Source organism: Aptenodytes forsteri, unplaced genomic scaffold, assembly GCF_000699145.1.
Source record: "Aptenodytes forsteri isolate BGI_AS27 unplaced genomic scaffold, ASM69914v1 Scaffold142, whole genome shotgun sequence".
NCBI lineage: Eukaryota > Metazoa > Chordata > Aves > Sphenisciformes > Spheniscidae > Aptenodytes > Aptenodytes forsteri.
Window position 1 is genome coordinate 5,374,074 of NW_008794598.1, and position 2,505 is coordinate 5,376,578.

Below are 2,505 nucleotides of genomic sequence, written 5' to 3' on the forward strand. Positions count from 1 at the left end.
GGGTGGGGGTGGTGTGTTTGGGGGGGGGGGGGGGCTCAGCACCCCACAGGATTTGTCCTTGCCCTAATCTGCCTGGCAACAGGTGACCCGCGCGCTCCCTCTGCCGGCACCCGGGGCCAGCAGGCAGCTGCCTGTGCGGTGCCGCACGCCCTGGCCGCCTTCGCCCCAGCTCCGGCAAAGGCAGGCAGGATCCCAAAGCAGCTATACATGAAAAAAAAGTAAACCTCAGCAAAAAAAAAAAAAAGGGGGACTGGGGCCGGCCAAGGGGGGCCGGCCAAGGGCAGTGCTCCCCCACCATCACCCCTCGTCCCATCCACTCCCCGGCTTACGGTCGCTGCCGTGCACGATCTGGAAGTTTTTGACGGAGGCATGGGTGACCCGGCCGTGGAAGTTGAGGACGTAGGACTGGGTCTCGTCGTTCCACACTGGAGCCTTGTTGTGCAGCTCGATCATGTTGTCCATGTTTTTGTTCTGCCATCGCATCAGGAGGCCGTCGTTATCCTGGGGAGGGCGAGAGGAGGGAGAGCAGAGTTGGGGTGAACCCACCCAGAGCCCTGCCACCCCCCATGGCATGCCCAGGGGGATGCTCTGTAGCAGTACCCAGCTGGGAGATGGGATCCCGTGTGGAGAAAAAAAAAAAATACAGACACCGCGTCTCCCACCTCCCAGGGAGGTGCCTTGAATTTCAGGGACACCTGAAAGCCTTTCCATGCCCCAAAATGGGTAAAATCCAAGGTGAACCCCAGCAAATCCAGCCCTCAAGGAGTTTCTCCCAGTCTGGCCCCCGACTTACGTTTCGGGGCCGGATGGGCACCCTCTCGTTGTCAGCGTTCATCCCAGGGATGATGACCGTCATCTTCCGGGGGCCTTTGAACCCTAAAACGTTAGTCTCCTGCAAGAGAAACCCCGTCCCTAAAACCAGCGACCGCCGCGGGCTGCAGCCTCTCACCAGCAGCTGAATGAGGACCCAGGGACGGATCTAGCCCATCCTGCATCTCTGCAACCCCCCGGGGCAGTAGCCCAGCGAAGGGGGTGCAGGTCGGGACCCCCTCGCCGCCTGCCTGGGAGGTCCCGGGGGAGCTCCCCGTGCCGCTGCTTACGTAGACCACGGCCGAGAGCTCCTGCCGCACGTTGGACCAGTCAGCGTTGGCCTTGTCGGGGTTCACGCCATTGTCGAACACCGTGAACTTCGTACCCATCAGGTTGGATCTGCAGCCGAGGACGGGAGATGGCCACGGCCGGTGCCACCAAGTCCCCTCCGACTTCCCCTGCGTGTCCCCCCCAGGCACAGCCCTGGCTTTGCTCCAGCTGCAAAACCCATGTGCAGCCCCCAGCCAACACCATCCTTCCCACCCTTTAGCCGTTGGCTTGGGTTCAGGGCACCCCTAAATCAGGGTGTTAAAGGGTGCTGCCGCCGTGGGGACCCCCCAGCATTGCTGCGTGGCTGCCAGTGGTACAGCGGGCCGGGACTTGCCGGGCTCGCCAGGCACCGTTTCTAGCCGTGACCTGTCTGCCAGGAGGAACCAGATGAGCCTGTTTCCCCCTCCCGGCCCCCTGACACTCCTCAGCTTGGACCCGGCAGTGGGGAACACCGAATTTAGCCTCCTGCCTGACCCAACCATCGCTCGAGGCAGCTGGTAACCCATGGAGCAGGAACGGGGTACTGCAGGAATGGGGTGCTGCAGGAATGGGGTGCCACCTCTGCTCCTACCTCAGCTTCCCGATGAAGTTCTCTCCCCCCCGCGACAGGTCGGTGGGGTCGATGGAGATGAGGTAGTTGGAGGTTTTGCTTTTCTTGCGCTTCCTCCCGGCGAGCAGGAACACCTGGGAGGGCGGTGGGACCGCGTGGGCATGGGGCATTGCCATCGCTGCCACTGTCCCCAGCTCGCCGCCCCGCTGTGCCCTTTGCACAAGGCTCAGCCCAACAGGTCACTGCCACGACCTTACGCAAGTCGTGGAGTGAAGATGACTCCCAAAATACCGACTGAGCTGTGGAGCGAGAGGGTCTTGAGCCCAGCCCGGCATTAGCGTGGTTCTCCGGCCACCGTTTGCTCATCATCCCGGGTACCATCGATGCAGGGCATTTCCCAGGAGGAAATGCAGGGGAGGGGAGCAGTCCCATCCAGGACCCACCACCATGGTGGGATGCAGGCGGGCATCCCCCCCGAAACACCGAGGGTGCTCCCTGGGGTGGGTGCAGAGCCCCGGGGGCCCCCTCACCCCCACCCTGGCTACCTTCTTGTCGTTATCCAAGTGGAGGTAATAGGTGGGGTAAAGCCCCCGGTCCATCCCCTTCTTGTCCCGCGTCACCCGGCACTTGACGGTCACCCCCTGCTCTGCCGGCCGCAGCACGAACTCCTCCAGGTTGTCCACCTCGATGATGGGCGACGGGGGCCTCTCCTCCTTCGGCTGCAACACGAGAGGGGATGGTGACCCCAAAGCCAAACCTGTCAAAAGCTCCCCTCCTTTCCCAGCTAATTGCTCCTTGCTCCCAATTCCCTCCAG

The 2,505-nt window shown here is 62.7% G+C and overlaps 1 protein-coding gene across 1 annotated transcript in view; it reads right to left on the minus strand.

The window, feature by feature from the left end:
• TULP1 (tubby like protein 1) overlaps positions 1-2,505 on the minus strand; it is a 3,783-nt gene that overhangs the window by 603 nt on the left and 675 nt on the right. The window contains exons 3-7 of the mRNA XM_019470351.1: positions 2,236-2,499; positions 1,712-1,824; positions 1,101-1,209; positions 794-892; positions 330-501 (exon numbers count right to left, since the gene is read on the minus strand). Of these exons, the coding sequence (XP_019325896.1) occupies positions 330-501; positions 794-892; positions 1,101-1,209; positions 1,712-1,824; positions 2,236-2,499 (757 nt within the window). The remainder of the gene's footprint in view (positions 1-329; positions 502-793; positions 893-1,100; positions 1,210-1,711; positions 1,825-2,235; positions 2,500-2,505) is intronic.